We start from the raw sequence: 20021 nt of genomic DNA, 5'->3' as shown, positions 1-20021 counted from the left end.
ATTAAAGAAACATTAGAAATAAAAGAAACATTTTCACCACTTCAACTAACAGTGCAAAAATGGTAAATGGTAAACTATATAATTCAGTCTCCCTGTTCAGCCAGGTGGTAATGGGCCCCAGCCTATGTTGGGAAAAGATGGAGGGAGAAGAAGAAAATAGGAAAGGTATTCTTATAAAGGAACTGGTTTACACTACTATAATTTGAATCTTAGATGACAATGTTATTTAATCAGTGTTACTACTCTGAAGCTACTTAATAGTTCAGTTCCTTTTGGTAGAGATATGGTGGAGGTACATTCATTAGGTGGCTGAATTACGCTGAGTCATTTACCCAAATAAAAAGACTGAAGATTAATTAGAAACATCTGCAGCTGATGATGACATATATCTAATCAAAATGACCTAGAAAGTACAAAAAAAACAAAATAAGGGAATACAGGTTGGCTATACTAACAAACAGATCTTAGCACTTATAAGTAGTAGATTAGTACTGATTGTATGATATGTAACAATGTGACTGTGAGAGCTAAGAAGAGGCAGAGGTCAAACAGTTAAAGGAAGGAAAAGCACATGAGAACATTTGTACTTACCATTTTTTTTTTCTTTTTTTTTTACCTTCTTCTATCAGACTTAGAGCAAATAACATCTCTGGTGTTTTCTTAAAATATGTGTAAGATAATTGTTATGGTTGCTACTTCTTATCTGGTGAGAGCTCAACTAGCCACATTCAAACCTCATAATGGAAACACTGTTCTTCCCATGAAGCAGGTGGTAAAATCCTTAGGCATGAGAAACTAGGAGAATAAAATCATTGCTTGTTTGCCTAGCAGTTTAAAAGTTTTTTTACAAGTCATTTTTACATGGGATTTTGGACTTTACATTTGATATAATACATGTACTTCACAGAGATAAGGATTACTAAAATATGCATGTCGACTAATAGTAAATAAAGAGAAGGTATCAGAAGCATCAAGGTACTGACCCATGTCCTGAGGGAGCAATGAAATATAAACAGCACTGCACCCTGTTGTCAGGCATTTGTCGTCTGTTCACTCGAGATTCTGCATTTAGGTAGTCCTCAAATTTACTATCAATGTAGTCGATGACAGGCTGCCAGCTACAGAATGCAGATAAATAAAACAATTAGTTTCCATTTCAACATAAGAATTTACAACTGATGACTCTGTTAAAGGGCAATAATTGTAATAAGTATCTTTAAATAAACTATTCTACATACTGACTGAAGAAATAGTCAATCTTGGTTCATTATTTCTAAACTGTCCCAGTGGAAAACAAAAAGAATCACTTAAGAGTTAAAACACTGCTACTACAATTATTATTAGCACATAATCTGAATTAAGTATTTCAATGCTAGTAAGATACTTTGTATAATATGAAATTATATCCAAAGAGTTTTACATTTCAAATGAAAAGATTACTTTAAACAATTCAAAAACCTCACAATAAATTTAATTAGGTGTTTTAAGTAAGAGTTAGCAGAAAATTTCCTTAAAAAAAGGGCAAGTCAAAGAAAAATAAATGCGATATTTTTAAGATAGTAAGTTTATTACTTCTGATTAGAATTTCATGGGGTTTTTCTACACTACTGATTTATGGAAAACTAAAAATCTAAAAAATGAGGTTTAAATTAGGATGACTGAAAATAATTTGCACAAATGACTAAGTTGAGAATGAAAAGTTTAAAATTTCTGATAATGAGAGTTCTTACATCTTAGCTATATGTTTTTTTAGGATTGTCTTTAAAATAATGACAGGTAATATCTCCATTTATAGGAAAAGAAATGGGTTCAAAGAAGTTAAGCAACATTTTTAGTATGTGGCATAGTTGGTACATAAACCCAATTCATACCACTGAAAGTTCAGTTACCTTTGCTAGGATGAAAAGTTTTATAATGTTAAGCAGAAAAAGTGTAACCACTCCCTCTCCCCCACTAAATGCACTGGAAAGCACTGAGGACAGATTTCTTCTTACCAATTACTATTATCCACTGCATCTCCAAATCCCGGGGTATCAACTATTGTGAGCAGCAACTGAACACCACCTTCTTTGATTAAAACTTTGGATTGTTCCACCTATAAGAATCATTGGTGCAGACATTAGTATCATATATGACACTGTTGGTTTCCAACAAAGGTAAGAAGTAGGGAGACAAATGTGTATTAAAACCAATTGGGAAGCTTTTCTCAAACTAAATCTACCAACCACCACATTTCATTGTATTTTGGGCATCAGAAATTCTGGATAATTTTTAAAAACAAACATATATGTAAAGAGTATACCAATCTTTTAGCAAATGCATCCTGGATTTATGGTTCAATCTTGGTATAAGGGAGGAAACAGGGACTGATAAAATAGTAATAACTCTGATGCTAATACTTATAGAAACTGAATGCACATCTACTAATACAAATAAACAATGTGTCTGATTAATTCAGTAATTCGTAGAGATCAAACATGATTAATCAGATAACCACATCTAACCTACCATTTATAGTAAATGTTTTCCTGGACTAACTCCATCTAGTTTGGTCCAAACCAATTACTCAGCCCGGCTGTAATTATTTATATTTGTGTTTATGTTATGGCAAATATCCAATTCTCTTCTCAAACATAATACTTGCATGTTCTGGCCAATGCAATCAGCAAAGGTCCAGACAGTGAAAAAACTGGGAAAAAAAAACCCCACAAAACTTATCTTGCTTAGAAGTTCACATTTTATTTATCTGGAAGTCCTCTAGGCAAAGGACAGTTTGGTCAAATGTAATTTCTCAATATATCTTGAATTCATTTCCTTCATAAAAACTGGTCACACATTTGTGGTAGCCATATCTGAAGCACAAATATCCAAAGTACAGAAGGACGTAGTTTTACGTAAACTCAACACACACGAATTCAGGTATATGCGATTAGCAATCGAAAAAAAAATAAAGGCAGAAACAGAGAATTAAAATTTTAAAAAATCATTTCTATGATTTTGTTTACTTGTTACTAGAGTGTTTATTTGCCCTATTGAAAAAAATGTGTGATAGGTATGTTCATATAATAGAAATACTTATTAAATAATGGGGTTTACTATTATGTGTGCCCTATATAGGGTTAAGGAGTGTGGCAGTGGTGGGGTGGGAGCATGGAGGAAGCAAAACACTGAACTAGCCAGGGTCTCTAGGCAACACCACCTGCCCACTCATAAACACCATGCCAACTTTTTTCCTCTGGGAGAGGGGCTTAGAAACCTTGGGGCAGGCAGACTGTTGGGGTGCACTTGTGTGCATGCAAGAAAGAATTAAAATTTTAACAAATATTTCTATGATTAATTTTGTTTACTTGTTACTAGAACGTTTATTTGCCTTATTTAACCCATGTTTGATAGGTATGGTTGTAAAAGAAATACTTGTTAAATAATGGGGTTTGCTTATATGCGTGATTTTCACCTTAAAGGAAGGGTCTGAGAACATACTGGTCATGTAAAATGAAGTCCTACTGTAATTATACCCGTTATCTAATAATTTTTAAATGACTTTAGTGTATATTAAAAACTGATATAAAAATATAACTGATCTACATGACTCATCTCCCAATTTTACTCCAAACCATTTCTGGCCCCCTTTGTACTAAAAGAAAGGCCATTTCTACCTTTAGTAATACACTGTATGCTTATCACACATCGTTAACAGCTTAAATTTTAAGATATTCCCTTGCTGAAATAAAAAACACCCCTCAGTTCAATGACTTAATTGTTATTAACTTGTTAATGAAGATCTTATTTTATATCCTTTAAAGACTATTTATAAAGCTTCTTTTCCTCTTTGGCATGTGGAATGTCTGTATCCATACATGGTCAAACAGAAAGCAGTGAGCAACACATGGAAGAAATCCAGAAAACATAACTGTAAGCTAATGCCATTCATAGGATCCAACTGTATCCTATCATCTGGTTTCACAAGTATCCTCATGGGATCCATGGAAAACAAATGGTTCAAGTCCAGGAATTTCAAACTGTTCTTAACAAATCTATTCCAAATGGTCATTTTTCCCATGCACTTTACTTAGGCAGGTCACATCAGCATATTTTATGGCATCACTCAGTGTTCTCTAAGATTAAATGCAAAATTTAATCTGAAGGAATGAATCAATGGCATTTTTAACTGTTTCTCCCCAAAAAAGGAAAAAAACAATAACACTAAAACTCATTTTATTATTTATGTATAATTAATTTCATGGTGTTGGCTTCCTAGATCCTGGAAATCTAAGGCACTCTTTCTAATACTGTTCAGTTTTTCAGTCTGTGAGGGGGCAGGTACAAACCTTCAACATTTGTTATTAGATTATTACCTGAAGACTGCTAAATACACTAAACTTTTCTAATCTCACATTTAACAGTTATTTGCTGAGATAGATAAATTTAGGCACCTCAATATAAATTGATCCTGTTTCTGGTGTTACTTAGCTTTACGTAATTTTGAGGTAATGATTAAAATTTTCTGCCAAGAGCTCATCCCTACCTATATGTCCTCAGCAGGTGGCATTATGATCAAGGCTTGGAAGAGACTTGAACAACCTGATATAATCTGCTTAGCTCAAACACAAGTACTATCTATTTTGACTATTTAATTGTTCAAAAGACAAACATTACCTTAAATGTGCCATGTTCTGCATAAAACTGAAAGAGGCAATGACCAATGGCAGGATAGTTATGCCTAATGACTACTTGCTCCTCATCAAGTTCCAGAACTAGTTTATTGAGAAGAAAATTCATCCAAAGACACCAACTCTGATTTCCACTCTAAACCAATAAACCTCATCCTCTGCCCCCTTATACTAAGACCTCAAAGTACCTTGCCCAACTCTCCCAAGCCCTTTATTTCTTTTACTTTCCAGCTCAGATCCGATTCTGGATTAACCCCAACTTTCTATCCCTACACTTTAAAATCATGACCTTCAACAAGAATTTCCCTGCTGCCTGATTCATCCTTTTATGTGCTCCCTAGTCTCATCTCATGCCTCTCCCATTTCCCAGTATGGCTATTTCAAACCTTTAGTCATCTTCCCAAGCCCTCCATTCTACTGTCTCAGCCACCATGCTCAGCAGAGTACCTCACCTCTCCTTCAAAGATGAGAGCATCTCCAATTTGTATGAATCAGCACTGAACCTTCCACCTGTTCACTGGAATAATTCTCTTTCTTCCTAAAGCCAGTAGCTCAATCCATACTGGGAATCTGATCACTTTCCATTATAGAGTCTCACTGACAACTGTTTATTTCCCTTATATCTTCAACCTCTCATCTCTTTGGAACAGACTCCCCAGAAATATAAACATCCTCAAATCTCTTTTGGAAACAAAATCCAAAAACTTTTTCAGACCCTACACTCACCTCTAGTTATTCCCTCTCATATCCATTTCTTCATAGCCACCACTTATCTTCCCTGCCTCATTTCCGTCTCATTTCTCAATCCAATGCTGTCTTGCCCTCCCATCCCTATCACTTCACTAAAATCTATCTTGCCAAGATGTCAATAGCACCTTAAAGAGCATATTTCTCATTAAATCATAATTGTTTGTCTATATCCAGCACTTGACTGTAAGAACCTAGAGAACTGTGACTGTGTCCATCATCATTGTAATCCCAAAGCTTGATACAAAACAAGTATTCAAATGTCAGTTCTGTGAATGAGTGCTTTAAAAATTACCAAAACTGGACCAACATTAACAAGAGTCCTAATTGGGCTCTATAGAAGTGTTTCAAAGAGTCTTTAAGCACGTGATTCCAGGGACAGGATCCATTGTTTTCACCCTTCCTGACCTCCAAAACTTCTATACCCACTTAAGATACAATAGTGATTTACAGAGTTTAAGATTTCATAGACCAACAAAAATAAAATTTAAGGAATCAACATAGAACTAAGAACAGGAAAAAAATCTATCTGTATCATTTCACAAAAGAATTCTCTTAATTGGATTTAGTAAAGAGAAAATTCAAATGAACTTAATCTCAGAATAAAGGGCAGTCTTTCACCCAAAAAGGATAGTTGGTAACCTTTTGTTGACATATAAAATATGATTTTTATATTTTCAGACGCAACAAAAGTATAAAATAAAAGTTACCGTACATAAAATATTGTATACAAGACTGTGAATGTGAGGTATTTTCCCTTTAAGATACAAGTCTCTTGTAATCAACAATATCAAGAGAGGAGACAATGACATCGTGACCTTGACATTTTACTTCCCATTCTGCCATATCACTTTACATTTTACTTCCCATTCTGCCATATCAGAGAAGAAGCTTTTTTTTTTTTTTTTTTTTTTTTTTTGACAGCTGGGAATTTTCCACAAGCCTTCAGGATCAAGGAATTTATAGACATATGCCTTTTAAAATTTAGGATTTTATGTTTCTACTGGCCTAATACATCAGGGCTGACTATTCACTGCTGACTATTCCTCTGCACTGAGAGAATTTATGAGCTTTCTACAGCAGATCAATTGCTACTCTACTGGGCTTGGTGAGGAATCAGCCAACTGTAAAAAGATGATTACATTTTATTCTCTAACTAGGGTGAATGACCTGGGCCCTGCCCAAACATGTCATGTTCTTTCCAGGGTAAGCAGGCATTAAGAGTTCAGATGCTCTTCAAACTGCTTCCAGTATATAAAGGAGGAGAGATTTGTCCGAAATTAAAATTTTCACTGGCACACTATCTAAATTCTCTAGAGAGTTTCAACAGCAGTTTAGAGCTGCAGAAGAAAGAATCAGTGGACTAGAAGCCAAGACAACTGAAATGATTTTGGCTAGAAAGCTTCTGGAAAGATAAAAGAAATTTAAAAAGCGGACAAAGCCTAAGAGACCTGTGGGACACCATCATACTTACCAATATGCATTATGGGAATTCTAGAAGAAAGAAAGGAACATAAAGAATATTCAAAGAAATAATGACAGAAAACTTCCTAAATTTAATAAAAAACACGAATATTCACATTCCAGAACCCAGTGAACCCCAAAGAGGATAAAATTGAATAGAAACAGGTCCAGCAACATAGTAGTCAAACTGTTCAATGCCAAGGACAAGGAAAGAAGTCTGAAAGCTGCAAAAGAAAAGCAATAAGTTATATACAAGCTTATCCCAGTAAGCTAAGTGTTGATTTTTCATCAGAAACCATGGAGGCAAGAAGGCAGTGGGATAAAATATTTTTAAGTGTTGAAAGAAAAGAATTGCCAGAAAATAATTTTATATCCGGCAAGACTATGTTTTAAAAATGAGGGAATGATTAAGACTCCCCCCTCCCAAAAAAAAAACCTGAAAGCTGAGGGAGTTTGTCACCACTAGGCCTGCCCTATGAGCAATAATAGAGTAATTCAGATGGAAAGGAAAGGCCAATGGCAAAATAGAGAAAGACCTCTAGTAAAAGTCAATATAAAGGTAATTATAAATGCCAATACTACACTACTGCATTTTTTGTTATGTAACTCCACTTTTTTTTAAGTACAGATTCTAAAATACAAATGTGTAGAGAGTAATGACTAATCTATGGTTTCAGACATAAAATATATAGATATAATTTATAACAAGTAGAACAAAAAGGTGGAGGAATGGAAGGGTACAGGAACAATGTTCATGTATGCTATTGAAGTTAAGATGGTATCAAACCAAATGTGATTGCTTCAAAGATTTAGGATGTTAAATTTAAGCCCCATGGTAACCACAAAGGAATTATATGAAAAATTCATATAGAAGGAAATGAGAAGGGACTCAAAATGGTATACTACAAAAAAATCAAATAAATATAAAATTAGTCATTAACAGAGGAATTGAGGGATGAAAAAAGTATGACAAACAAAAACCAAATAGCAAAATGGCAGAAGAAACTCCTTCATTATTATACTCAGTGGTGAGAGACTGTAAGATCAGGAATAAGACAATGATGCCCACTGTCACCATGTGCTATTCAATATTGTGCTAGAAGTTCTAGCCAGAGCAATTAGGCAAGAAAAAATTAAAAGGCATCCAAAAAGGAAAAGAAGAGGTAAAACTGTCACTATTTGCAGATGACATGATCCTATATTTACAAAAATCCAGAAAAACCAATAGCAGAGCTACTTGAGGCTAATAAATGAGTTCAGCAAAGTGGCAGGATATAAAATCAACCTGCAAAAATCAAGTGTTTTTATACACTAGCAATGAGCTAGCTGAGGAGGTAATCAAGAGAACATTCCATTTACAATAGCACCTAAAAAAATCAAATATCTAGGAATAAACTTAGCCAAGGATGTAAAGGACTTGTACCCAGAAAACTACAAACATTGCTAAAAGAGATCAAAGATCTGAATAAATGAAAAGACATTCTGTGTCTGTGGAGTGGAAGACTAAGTGTCATTAAGATGTCAATTCTACCCAAATTCACCTACAGATTCAATGAAATACCAGTCAAAATTCCAAAAGACTACTTTGCAGAAATGGAAAAGCTAATTGTTAATTTTATTTGGAAGGATAAGAGGCCTATGAGCGTTGGAGAGAATGTGGACAAATAGGAACACTTATTCACGCTTGTGGGAATATAAAATGGTACAGCCGCTGTGGAGGACGGTTTGGTGGTTCCTCAGGAAGCTAAGTATAGAGTTGTCTTATGACCTGGCAATACCCCTACTCAGGATATACCCAGAAGATCTGAGAGCAGGGACACGAACAGCTGTTTGCACACTAATATTCACAGCAGCATTATTCATAATTGCCAAAAGATGGAAACAACACAAGTGTCCATCAACAGATGAAGTGATAAACAAAATGTGGTATATACATACAATGGAATATAGTTCAGCAGTAAGGAGGAATGAAGTCCTGAAGCATGGAACAATATAGATGAACCTTGAGGACATACTGTTAAGTGAAATAAGTCAGATACAAAAGGACAAATATTGTATGATCTCACTGAAATGAACTAATCATAATATATAAACTCACAGACAAAAAACATAAAATATAATAGTTACCAGGATATAGGATGAGGCTAAAAAATGGGGAGTGGTTGTTTAATATGTATAGAATGTTTAACTAGGTTGAACTTGAATGTCTGGAAGTAGACAGAGGTGATGATAGCACGTTATTGTGAGAATTATTAACAGTGCTGAATGGTGTGTAAATGTGGTAGAAAGGGGAAGTTTAGAGTCATGTGTGTCACCAGAAGGAAAGTTCGAAGTTAAAACATGGGAATGTACAACAGTGAATCTTGTGATGGACAATGTCCATGATTAACTGTACAAATGTAAAAAATGTTCCCTCATGAACTAGAGCAAATGTATGGCACTATTACAAGGAGTTAATAATAAAGGGATATATGGGGAAAAGTGTACCTTTTGGAAGCTATTGACTATAGTTAACTGTAATATTTTAATACTCTCTCATCAACAGTAACACATGTACCACACCAATACTATGGGTCAATAAAAGGGAGTGATAAAGGGTATGGGAGGATTTGGGGTTTCTTTTTTATTTCTTTCTTTTCTGGAGTCATGGAAATGTTCTAAAATTGATCATGGGGATGTACACACAACTAGGGGATGATACTGTGAGCCAGTGATTGTATACTTCGGATGGTTTATATGACATGTGAATATATCTTAAACTGCATTAAAAAATGAGTTCAGCAAAGTGGCAGGGTATAAGATCAACAGGCAAAAATAACTAGGGTTTCTATACTCTAGTAATGAACAAGCTGAAGAGAAAATCAGTTTTAAAAACTGCAACTAAAAGAATCAAATATCTAGGAATAAACTTAACCAACAATGTAAAGGACTTGTACATTAAAAACTACAAAATTTTGTTCATGAAATCAAAGAAAACCTCAACAAATGGAAGGACAATTATATTAATGAACTGAAAGATTAAATATTGTTAAGGTGTGAATTCTACCCAAAGGGATTTACAGATTCAATGCAATCCTAATCAAAATTTAAACAGCCTTCCTTGCAGAAATGGGAACACCAATCCACCAAATTTATACTGAATAAGGGGTCTCAAATAGCTAAAACCATCTTGTGAAAGAACAATGACATTGGAAGACTCATGTTTCCCAATTTTAGTACTTACTACGAAGCTACAGTAATCAAAATGGTGTGGTACTGGCAAAGGACAGACATAGACCAATGGAAGTGATGTGAGAGTTTAGAAATAAACCTTCACATCCATTACCAAGTGATTTTTGACAAGGGTGCCAAGTCCACTCAATAGGGAAAGAATAGTATCTTCAACAAATGGTGCTGGGAAGACTGGATATCCATATGTAGAAGAATGAAAGTGGACCCCTATAGCATGCTAAACACAAAAATTAAATCAAAATGGATTAAAAAAAAAAAAAAAAAAAACCACCCAAACTGTAAAACTCCGTGAGAAAAATATAGGGAAGGATCTTCAGGACCTTGTGTTAGGCAACAAGTTTCTTAAGCCTTGATACCAAAAGCACAACCAACAAAAGAAAAAATAGATAAATGGGACCTCATCAAAATTAAAAACTTTTGAGCATCAAAGGACTTTATCATTAAAGTAAAAAGAAAAACTACCAAAAACAAAAACAAAAACAAAAAAACCCCAAACAAAACAAAACAAAACACCTACAGACTGGGAGAAAGTATTTGGAAACTACATATCTGATCAGGGTTTAATACCTAAAATATATGAATGTATACAGAAATCCTAAAACTCAACAACAAAAAGACTAATTTAAAAATCAACAAAAGATGTGAATAGACATATCTCCAGAGAAAGTATAGAATTAGCCCATAAGCACATGAAAAAAAAAATGCTCGTCAGCATTAGTCATTAGGGAAATGCGAATCAAAACTACCCACTAGAATGGCTACTATAAAAAAGAAACAGAATATAACATATGTTGGAGTGTCTGTAGAAAGATAGGAATACTCAGTCATTGTTGGTGGAATGTAAAACGGTGTGGCTGCTATGGAAAACAGTTTGGCAGTTTCTCAGAAAGTTCAGTATAGAATTAGCATATGACTTGGCAATTGCACTTCTAGGTATATACCCAAGAGAACTGAGAGGAGGGAGTCATATAGCTTTTTGCATGCCAATGTTCATAGCAGCATTATTCACAGTTGCCAAAAGGAAGAAGCAACCCAAGTATCCGTCAACAGGCAAACGGATAAACAAAATATGGTACATACATACAATGGAATATTATTCAGCCAAAGAAAGGAATGACATTCTGGTACATGCAACGACATGGATAAACAACATGCTGAGTGAAAATAATCCAGAGACAAAAAGATATATGTTGTAAGATCTCAATGATATGAAATAACCAGAAAAGGAAAATTCAGAGTCAGTAACTAGAATACAGGTTACCAGGGGTTGGGGTGTGGGTAAGCAATGAGGAATTAATGCTTAATTGTTTCAGAGTCTGTAGTTGGAGTGATGGAAAAGTTTTGGTACTGAATGGTGGTGATGGTAGCCCAATATTGGGAATATAATTAACACCACTGAATTATATACTTGAATGTGGTTAAAGGGGATACTTTAGGTTGTATATATGTTACTAGAATATTTAACATTTAACAACAACAACAAAAAAATCCCATACATTGTACAAGACAAACAGTTAACCCTAATGTAAACTATGGACTATGGCCAATGGTATAATTAATTACAGTAATATTGTTTCATCACTTCAAACAAGGTCACCACAATAATGCAAAGTGTTAATAATAAGGTAAATTGTGCATGTGAAGGGGGTATATGGCAACTATGTATTTTCTGCATGATTTTTCTACAAAACCTAAAACTTCTCCAGTAAATGAACAAATAAATAATAAATGAATAAATGCAAAATGAAAGGAAAAGAGATCAACTGTGTAGTACTAAATAGTACATAATTGAAATCACAGACAAAGCAGTACACATATTTCAAAGATTCATATGTACCCAAGAATATATATTTATAGATGTGTATGGGGAATAGGGATGTGGGAGTCATATAAAGATGGGGGTGGGACCTTTGCATGAACTCATGATAGCATACCAGGAAATGAGGAGTATGAGTAATTTGGACACTTAAAATCTTAAAAAGAAGAAAAATTCTAAACAATATGTAAGGAAACACACCAAGAACATCCATACTGTGTAAAGTTTACATAACGTTATCTGTGCATTGTAATCAATATTCATATATTCCAAGCTTCTAAATTTTAAAAAATTCTCTAAAACACTTACAGGCATACCTCGTTTTGTTGTACGTCACAGATTTTGTTGCACTTCACAGATATTGCATGTTTTTGTTTATACACTGAAGATCTGTGGCAACCCTGTGTTGAGCAATTCTATCAGTGCCATTTTTCCAACAGCATGTGGTCATTTTGTGTCTCTGGGTCACATTTTGGTAATTCTTGCAATATTTCAAACTTTTTCAATATTATTAAATCTATTGTAGTGATCTGTAATCATTGATCTTTGATGTTACTGTAATTGTTTGGGGGTGCCACAAACCATGCCCTAAGACACTGAACTTAATTGTCAATATTGTGTGTGTTCTGACTGCCCCACCAACTGGCCATTCCCAGTCTCTCTCCCCTTCCTTGGGCCTCGCTATTCCCTGAGACTCAACAATACTGAAATTAGGCCAAGTAGTAACTCTACAGTGGCCTCTAAGTGTTCAAGTGAAAGGAAGAGTCACACGTTTCTCATTTGAAATCAAAAGCTAGAAATGATTAAGTATAGTGACTTAATGCCAAGATAGGTTGAAAGCCAAGATAGGCTGAAAGCCAGGCCTCTTGTGCCAAACAATTAGCCAAGTTATGTATGAAAAGGAAAAGTTCTTGAAGGAAATTGAAAGTGCTACTCCAGTGGATATACAAATGATGAGAAAGCAAAATGCCTTATTGCTGATACAGAGAAAGTTTTAGTGGTCTGGATAGAAGATCAAACCAGCTACAACATTGCCTAATCCAGAGGAAGGCTATAACTCTCTTCAATTCTATGAAGGCTGAGAGAGGTAGGGAAGCTGCAGAAGGAATGTTTGAAGCTAGGTGAGGTTGGTTCATGAAGTTTACTTGAAATGAGGGTAGTGCCAACTGAAAGACTGAATTTTTAACTTCATTTAATTCAATTGATTTAAACTTAAAAATAGCCATATGTGGCTAGTGGCTACCATACTGGACAGCATAATTCTAAGGACATTATTACAATATCACAATGTTATCTCTAGGTGTTTCCTGAAGACAAATTTGGAAGGTTCTGATCAGGATATGTTTCTCTGATTATCTATACTTCTCCTTAAAAAACCGTCTGCTTTTATTTTATGAACAGTTCTGTTTACCTCTTTACAAATAGGATGAAACCAAATCTGCAACCTAGATAAGCATAATAAAAGTGACAGCACGTGTTTTGTCTGTGTTAACATTACTCCAGCTTCATCATCAATTAACAATACTAATATACATACCTGTACAGTCTTTTTTATTCTATGGGAAGGACCTGGATACTCTGGAGAATACAAATCTGTGAGAAATAATGAGTTGATTAACGTTGACTTTCCCAATCCAGATTCACCTAAAAGGAAAAGGAAAAAAATCTGTTAAACCTAGCCACTTTACCCACCATAAACATTCAACCCTGCTGGAACTTGCTTTATATGAGCACTTCTTGGTGGGACATGGTTAGGAAATAAAGACCCACTATTAGAATAACTTCTTTGCCCTCATTTTCATAACTATCAAATAAGAGGGGTAGAATCATGTTTCCATGGATTCCTTTCAGTTTCACAATTCTGCCATCTGATGTTCTTTAAAAGTAAGGTCTCTCATAAAATAATCTCCATTTTTAACAGTAATTCCTAGAGACCAAAGCCATTCATCCTAGCTGGATTACATATTGCTGCTTCAGAGAAAAAGTGTAAATCTTTATTAAACAATAATGAATTAGACAATAATGAATGACCAAAGAAAGCCATCACACAGCTATGAAAGCCTGGTGGTACAAAGAAGAAAAATAAATCACAGTGCTCCTCATCTAAAACTTGGAAACACATAAAATACTTCCCAATTTACCTATCCATATGCAAATCACTTTAACAGGTACCTCTCCATAAACCAGATTGGAAAAAACTTAGGCAGTTACTTTTTATAGTGCCACTGTTTGAAGTAACAGGTTGGAATGGAGGAAGTTTGAGCACATTTTCTATGATCACATATTCTTCTTTTACCCTTCATGTCTAGCCTAGTACACATACCAAGTATACTGTTAACTTTTACCAAAACATGAATAGCTTCAAGGTATACATTACAATACAAGGTTAAAATAAATTACAAATTATAATTATCAATCAATTAGGCACAGGTTAAAAGTATTTAATTACTGTTGATAATTCACTTAGTTTAATAGGCATCTTTAGCATAAATCCTCAATGTTACAATATTTACATTCCTACTCCTATTTCTATCTCTAGGCTGAGTTCCTTCTACAACAACTCTCAAAAGAGGTGAGATCCTTTTCTAGGTGGTCTGGGTATACTCCTTTGATTGATGGGATGAGACACTTTGTTCTAAATGTAAAGATTCCAGAACTTCTAAAAGTCATGGGAAATTAAGTTACAGATTCTCCATGTCTGCTTCTTTCTTAATTCTTATCTCTCGAATGAAGAAGGAAATATTAGAATAAAAGCCAAGCATTTAGGGGTAATCAGAAATATCTACAATATTTTCTTCTAGAAGCATATACATAAAAATCTTGGTACTTACAAAATTATTTTTGACAAGGGCACCAAAACCATTCAGTGGGGAAAGAACAGTCTCTTTAAATTTTGCTGGGACTAGATATCCACATGCTAAAGAATGAACTTGGACCCCTTCCTCACCTCTTATTCAAAAGTTAACTCAAAATGAATCAAGGACCTAAACCTCAGAGCTAAGACCATAAAACTCTTGGAAGAAAATATAGGGGAAAACCTTCATGACCTTGGATTTGGCAATGAATTCATAGATATGACACCAAAAGCACAAGCAATAACAACAAAAATGGATATATTGGAAATGATCACAACTAAAAACTTATGTGCATCAAAGAACATTATCAAGAAAGTAAAAAGACTACCTTCAGGAGAAGCTATTTGGGAATCTTAGATTTGGTAAGGATTTAACATCCAGAATATATAAATAAGTCCTACAAATCAACAACAAAAAGACAACTCAATTTAAAAATGGGCAAAGGACTAGTAACATTTCTTTAAAGAAGATAAACAAATGGCCAATAAGCACAAGAAAAGATGCTCAGTATCATGAGTCATCCGGGATATGCAAATCAAAACCATGAGATACCATTAATACCCACTAGGATGGCTATTATTTTAAAAACTAGTTAGAAAGAAAGCAAGACAGATAGATAGAACAATATGGCTAATGTGGCAAAATGTTAAAATTGATAGTGTGTGTAAGGGTATGTTGGCGTTTTCTCTATGGGTTTTGTATTATTTTTGCAACTGTCCCCTAAGTTTGAAATTATTTCAAAATAAAAAAGTTTAAAGGAATAAAAAGTGGAAAATAACAAGGGATGGTGAGGACATGGAGAAATAGGAACCCTTGTGCATTGCTGGTGAAAATGTAAAATGGTGCCGCTGCTGAGGAAAACAGTTTGGCAGGTCCTCAAAAAAGTTAAACAGAATTATCACTTGATCTGGCAATTCCACTTCTAGGTATATACCAAAAAGAACTGAAAAAAGAAACTTTGGCAGATATTTGCAAACAAGCTGATGTTCATAGCAGCATTATTCACAAGAGCAAACAGGTGTCTACTGACAGATGAATGGGTAAACAGAATGTGGTATATACCTACAATAGAATGTTATTCCCAAAAAATGAAGTATTGATATGTGCTACAACATCAATGAACCATGAAATCATTATGTTGAATGAAATAAGCCAAACAAAAGAGGATAAATATTGTATGATTCTACTTGCTTATGTAGGATTAGAAAATTCATAGAGAGAGAAAGAAGAGTAGAGGATATCAGGGACTAATAATAGGAAATAACTGCTTAATAGGTTATAGTTTCTGCTTGGGGTCATGAAAAATTCTTGGTAATGGATAGTGGTGATGGTAGCACAAGATTGTGAATGCAATTAATACTTGTGAGGTGTACACTTAAAAATGGTGTCAATGAACTGTGTGGGGGGGGATTTGTAAATACATTTAAAAATCAAGCTGTACTAAATTATTTCAAGAAACTTTATCAATAGTTATGGAAGATGAAAAATGTTACAGTAAACTGGTGAGTGTGTGGAAAGTAGTAGCTAGCCTGCAATTTAAAGGGTAATATTTTCATATTTCATGTTTCATATATTCTCTATTTTATATTCTTCTAGACTAATTTACAATGTGAACCATGAGCACACTAATTGAGTGATCTGTATCAAAATTAACACTACAGAAAATATAAAGCATAATTTGGCCAAGGAAAAGATGATTTCAGAATCAAATTCAACATTGCTGAAAGGTAATAAGTGTTACTTTAGTTCTCATCTCCACATTGAGGCTTGTATTTATTATTTCTAAGTTGACTCTACGGGCAATGTAAAACTCTCATTAACAGAATTCTAGAGGAACAACTGTTCAGTTCCCTCAATTCTGAGATGTATTTTCCCCCATCAACACTTCTCAAAACAACTGTCTCTTATAGTCAAAATGTTCATTTGCTGTACTATTTCTTACCTGCCCCAAATCAAATTTGATTACATATTTCATAGATCATATCTTAGACTCAAGGAAACACAAAGATCAAAACACTTCTTCCCTCAGATTCAAACTTCAACTAGATGAGCCAAATCAAAGAAATAGTTTAGAACATGCCAATTTACTTTTAGAACAAGTTTTCTTGAGAAAAGTGATTCCTATTTCTTTCCAATTTGCAGTGCCTGAAAGAAAAGGAGATTTTAATAAAACTTGGAGCAGAAACAAGGAAGAACATCTCCCCACTTTGAGGTTCAGAAGATAAGAGAACAAAGCTGACCCTTTGTAGAGTTATAAGCTATAGGAAGAATGGTCCTCAAAGGGCCAAGTTTCATTCAGGCAAGTAAGTGGAAGGAATGTACCAAGAAGCAATTGAGAATTCAGCGTAAGAGAATGTGTTGAACATAGAATGGGAGATTCAGAGGAAATAGTGGAAAGGTTGGTGGGGCGGCTAAGTAGGGAATGAGGACGTAAAGGGGAACATAGAGATGACAGTAGAGGAGTGAACCTATGGCTGGAAAAAGGAATACTGAGGCTTTCTATTACCTCTTAAAGGAGGGAGGGGATGCTCTCATTGGTGACCTGAAAGGGAACCCCAGAGCTATGTTTAGAACCTGCATGTGAAACATCAGTACAATGCCTGGTACATAGTAAATACTCAATAAATAGTATTATTTCTGTGATATTTAATGAGATTAGGAATACAGGAAAATACAGGAAGGAACAGGATGAATTAGAATTAAGATGTTTTGAATTTAAGGTCCCTTTCAGAACTAAAAGCCAACAGTTCTATACCAATATAGAATGGAAAGAGTTAAAAGTCACTAAAAAACTTTAGCCTGGCCTTATCAGTTTTAAAAGTCAATTTAAAAATGGGTAAGAATCTTAAAACAGGCATAGATCAATTAAAAAAATAGATATATATTTACATACAAGTGCACATATTTGTTCCTCTGTACAAGATACAAAGATTTGAAAACAATATTTTTATCCCTCTCTCTACATACACACACTCAGAGAACTAACTACTCTTTTGGGAGTAACCTATATTTACCAATTTATTCAAACATAATATAGGGGATATGCCCAGAAGCACTTCAGAGAGGCAAGGTGACAGACTCATGGCTCAAGAAAAGTTTCCCAGTGACATAAATCTCCAGAGTCTGAGCCATGTTGCTATTTCTTGGAATGTTCTTTAAAGCTAGTGAAGATCCCTTACTCTTTTCTTCTCCGTGCTGGCTGGAATGCAAGCATAATGCCTAGAGCTGAATTAGCCATCTAGGACTGTGTGTAACAACAAAAAGGTAACAAGGACCCTGAGAACTTCAAAAAGCAGAGGCATCACTTTGGGACTATTCAACTCTGCATTTTAAAACAATAAGAATAAACGTCTATCTTGTTCAGGCGCTGTTGTTTTAAGGTTCTGATAATTATGGTCAAATTTAATCCCAACGATACAACAAGCAAGCCAAGCAAATGTAAACTAACAAAAAACCCTCAAGGTCACATTCTAGCAAGACAAAGGAGAATTCAGAACACAAACAAGACAATAAGAAGATATGCTTGTCATGAATATTAATGCACCACATAACATACTATCATAATATTATTACAAATGCATCGATCTAAGGAGGGAATTGGGTGTTAAGTTTTTGCCATTTCTTTAGAATCCATTACTTTTGTCTCTCTTATACAAACTTTACTTTGATTTATTTCAAAGGCTTGATATGACAGAGGCAGGAATTTTAAAAAACAAAAATTTTTAAAATATAAAGCAAAAGCCTAAAACAATGAGAAGTTAACAGAACATCCATAGTGAATGACTGCCTCTAAGATACTAATAAATCAAGTGGTTAAAAAATAGAGGGGTTATGAAGAATTAATATTTGTCAACTATATATGCAAAAATACAGTAAACATACTTTAAAAACACCTATGGTCTAATTTACATAAGCTGATCATATGAGGCTACAAAGAAAATCAATCAATACTGAAAAAAACAGAAATCTACAGATCACATTCTCTGACCACAATGGAATGAAATAAGAAATTAACAACAAAAGAATCTCATATCCATCTGCCCACTTAGATATAAAACAATTTCTCTTCAATTCCTAGGTCAAGACTACCTAAATATGAAAATGAGTACTGCATATGAAAATCTAAGGGATAAACTGATAGAGAAATACTTGTCCTTAAATGCTTTTATTAAAAACAGAAAAACAGAGCAAATAAAAAACCCTAAGCTTCAGCTCAAACTGAGTAAGTCCAAAGAAAATAAATCAACCTTCAGAATTGCTTTTGGTGAAACCGTAAACTGGCACAGGTTTTCTGAAGAACAGTTTGGCAGTCTATCAAAATGTAAATGTACATGCCTTTTGAGCCTTCAGTTTCACTTCTAGAAATGTACGTTACAAAAATATTTACATGTGTACATAAAAATATAAGAAATTATCTAAGCACTGTTTGTAACTGTGAACATCCATGTCCATCAATAACAGGCTGTATAAATGATGGTAAATATATACTATGGAATACCATGTAAATGCTAAGAATAAGGTAGCTCTTTATGTACTGACATGAAAATGTGCAATATATTACATGACGGGGAAAATATTCACAGGTCAGCATCTACAGCATAAAGCATACTTTATAAAAAATAAAATCTACATGGGAATGCCTGGTGTTTATAAAATCACAGAGAGAATGCCAGAAGACTTGTACCAATATATAATGCTTATCTCTAGAGAAGGGAGACAAACTGAAGAAGGGAGAAAAAGGAACTTCACTATTTTACTAAATGTCTTTAGAATTTAAATTTCTAAAAATAAAAGTAGTCATTTTTATAATCTTTTTTTAGGGAGAGGATCTGAAAGGGAACATATCAAGTTTCTAATTGTGGTTATTTCTAAGTGGGAAGACTATTGGTCACTTCAATTTTCCCTCTTTACATATCAGTTTTTCTGCAATAAATATGAATTACATAATTTTTAATGGCAAAGTTTCTTCTAAAGGAATTGATGATATGTTATACTACAAAGAAGTCAAGAAGAACAATGCCTCAGAACAGACATTGTAAATATGATTAAGATTATTGCGATCCTGTATGAAAATAATGTTAGGGAAAAATGAGTACTGACCCCAGTAAGAAAGTAAAGAGTAAATGAAAAGGAAGGATCAGGCCCATACTAATGCAGGTGCTGGCAATAAGGCTGGCTTATAAGGTTTCTCAATCACAGCACTGTTGACATTTTGGGACCAGACAACTCTTTGTTATT

At 34.2% G+C, this 20021-nt stretch overlaps 1 protein-coding gene across 4 annotated transcripts in view; it reads right to left on the bottom strand.

Moving 5' to 3' along the window:
* SEPTIN7 (septin 7) overlaps positions 1–20021 on the bottom strand; it is a 110194-nt gene that overhangs the window by 43476 nt on the left and 46697 nt on the right. For all 4 annotated transcript variants that reach the window (XM_037837068.1, XM_037837067.1, XM_037837070.1 and 1 more), the window contains 3 exons: positions 13466–13572; positions 1995–2095; positions 984–1118 (listed from right to left, as the gene is read on the bottom strand). In XM_037837068.1, the coding sequence (XP_037692996.1) occupies positions 984–1118; positions 1995–2095; positions 13466–13572 (343 nt within the window). The remainder of the gene's footprint in view (positions 1–983; positions 1119–1994; positions 2096–13465; positions 13573–20021) is intronic.

Source organism: Choloepus didactylus, chromosome 5 (assembly GCF_015220235.1).
Source record: "Choloepus didactylus isolate mChoDid1 chromosome 5, mChoDid1.pri, whole genome shotgun sequence".
NCBI lineage: Eukaryota > Metazoa > Chordata > Mammalia > Pilosa > Megalonychidae > Choloepus > Choloepus didactylus.
Note: the sequence above shows the minus strand (reverse complement) of the source record. Positions and strands in the feature narration are given on the sequence as shown.